This window comes from Arachis ipaensis, chromosome B2 (assembly GCF_059453495.1).
Source record: "Arachis ipaensis isolate K30076 ecotype BB chromosome B2, ASM5945349v1, whole genome shotgun sequence".
Taxonomy (NCBI): Eukaryota; Viridiplantae; Streptophyta; class Magnoliopsida; order Fabales; family Fabaceae; genus Arachis; species Arachis ipaensis.
The window spans coordinates 33,281,095-33,283,887 of NC_142437.1; the positions used below are offsets into that span (position 1 = coordinate 33,281,095).

The window sequence follows — 2,793 nt, forward strand, 5'->3', positions numbered from 1 at the left end:
ACGCGAAGAGGTCGCCGTTTGCCCTTACAACCTTCATGAGGGGGCCCTTGAGTTCATGGGGCAGGTTCCTGTTTACAAAGGTAAACTGATCTGTCGACTTCCATATCTGAAACTTTTCCATGTCCCCCTTTGGTTCTGGTCTTGGCTTGTCCTCTATCCTGATGTCCAGGTCTGCCAAGAACACACAAGCTGCCCTCTTAGATTCTTTCCTTAAGGAGAGACTGGCGCTGTCGCAGGCAACTGCCGTTTCTAGGTCTCCCCTTATAGAGCCAACTGTTCCCTTGTCCGTTATGAACTTCATTGTCAGGAACTTAGTGCATATTATGGTTGAGAATTTGTTGATGGTCTTTCTCCCCAAGATGATATTGTAGGCTGTGGAGTCTCTGAGGACTACAAAGTCTGCCATAACCGATTTCCTGGCGTCACCGGTTCCCAGGCAGATTGGGAGAGAGATCATCCCGTCAGGTTTTATGTAGTTATCGCCTAGTCCCATGACTCCGTGCTGGTGATTCTTGAGGTCACACTCTTAGAGCCCCATGGCGTCGAACACATTTCTGAATAGGATATTAGAATCCGCTCCCGTATCGACGAGGATTTGTCTGACTAATCCTGTCCCGACCATCGCAGTAACCACCATGGGGGGGTTCTCGGGGAGGTCGTGAAACCATTTATCTTCCGGGCCAAAGGATATCGTGGGAGATCTTTTGCTGGCGACAGGACCTTCTGTTGAGATGGAGAGTACCCGGGTATCCTTTTTTGCTGCCGATTTGGACTTAGGAGGGCTGTCGCGCCCGACCACAATGTTGACCACAAAGGTTGGGGGTTATTGTCATCTTCCATGGGTTCTTGTCTTGGTTTGATAGTTCGGCTATGATCTTCTTCGGAGCGCTCTCGTTCTTGTCTTCTCGGTTCTCTGATGAGCCGGGAGAATTCACTTAGCTTTCCTTCTCTGATGGCCTGCTCTAAGGCATCTTTGAGATTGAAGCAGTCTTGGATTTTGTGACCAAATCCCTTGTGATAATCACAGTAAAGGCTTTTGTTGCCTCTCATTCTTTTTTTCAATGGTCTAGGTCTGGATAGGATTCCCTTGTCTGTAATTTGTTGGTAAACCTCTACTATGGGCGCCGTAAGTGGCGTGTAGTTCGTGAACCTTCCTACCCGTGGGGGTTGCTTGGAATGCTTGCCTAGGGTGCCGTCCCTGGGAGCTTCTTTGTACCTGTCGACCTGGGGGGCCTGCCGAGCTGGGGGGTTTGGGAGCTGCCGTTTGTTGGCTGCTACAACCTAACTCACTTCCTCATCATTGATGTATTCCTTGGCCACGCTTTGAATTTCTTACATGGACCAGACATGCTTGGTAGTGAGGTGCTTTCTAAAGTCCTCGTTTAGCAGGCCGTTCGTTAGGCAGAGACTAGCGACTGAGTCCGTAAGGCCGTCAATCTCCAGGCACTCATCGTTGAATCTGTCTAGGAATTTCCTGGTCGGCTCCCCAGATTTTTGGGTAACCCCTAGCAAGTTGATTGGGTGCTTTGGCTTGGCTATGCGTGTCATGAACCGAGCCAGGAAGCTTTGGGAAATATCTGTAAAAGCTGTGATGGATCCTTGTGGGAGTGCGTTGAACCATCGGATCGCTGGGCTGGCTAGCGTTACAGGGAATGCTCGGCATCTGACCGCGTCGCCTACTCCTTCTAAGTTCATTCTTGCTTCGAAGGCTGTGAGGTGCTCCTGGGGATCCTTAGTCCCGTCGTACCTCATGTCCATCAGCTTGTCAAAGTTTTTTGGGAGCCGGACCTTGAGGATCGAGGGATGAAAAGGAGTGGCTCCCATGATAATGGGATCCTGCTGTTTCTTGGCTTTCCTTTTCTGGGACTCCCAGTGGCTCTCGGACCTGCTTTGGGTAGGTCGGGAGGTCGCCTAGGTACGTGCCTCGTCGTGCTCTTTTAGGCTCCTTTCTCAACTCTCGTGTCTTCGGGAGGGGGAGTGATGAGCGGATAATTTATACCCTTTTGGCATTGTTTTTACATAGTTTTTAGCATGATTTAGTTACCTTTTTATTATATTTTTATTAGTTTTTATTCAAAAATCATATTTCTGGACTTTACTATGAGTTTTTGTGCTTTTTCTGTGATTTTAGATATTTTCTGGCTGAAATTGAGGGACCTGAGCAAAAATCTGGTTCAGAGGCTGAAAAAGAACTGCAGATACTGTTGGATTCTGACCCTCCTGCACTCGAAGTGGATTTTCTAGAGTTACAGAAGCCCAATTAGCGCGATTTTAATTGCGTTGGAAATTAGACATCCTAGGCTTTCCAGCAATATATAATAGTCCATACTTTGCCCGAGATTTGATGGCCCAAACTGGTGTTCAAAGATAGCCTAAAACATATTGGTGTAAAACGCCCAAACTGGCACCAGAATTGGAGTTAAACGCCCAAACTGGCGTCAAAGCTGGCGTTTAACTCCAGAAATAGCCTATGCACGTGAAAGCTTCAATGCTCAGTCCATGCACATACCAAGTGGGCCCCAGAAGTGGATTTATGCACTATCTGCACTTAGTTACTCATTTTCTGTAAACCTAAGTTACTAGTTTAGTATAAATAGCACTTTTTACTATTATATTGGAAGTCTTTTATCATCTTTTCACGTTTGGGGGCTGGCCTCACGGTCATGCCTAAACCTTTTTTCACTTATGTATTTTCTACAGTGGAGTTTCTACACCCCATAGATTAAGGTGTGGAGTTTCTACACCCTGTTGTTCTTCATGAATTAATGCAATTACTACTGTTTTCTATTCAAT

The 2,793-nt window shown here is 46.9% G+C and overlaps 1 protein-coding gene across 1 annotated transcript; it reads right to left on the bottom strand.

Moving 5' to 3' along the window:
• Positions 1-1,332: 1,332 nt before the first annotated feature.
• LOC107627137 (uncharacterized) lies at positions 1,333-1,824 on the bottom strand. The gene has a single exon (XM_016329997.1). The coding sequence runs from the start codon at positions 1,822-1,824 to the stop codon at positions 1,333-1,335; it is 492 nt and encodes a 163-aa protein (XP_016185483.1).
• Positions 1,825-2,793: the final 969 nt, after the last annotated feature.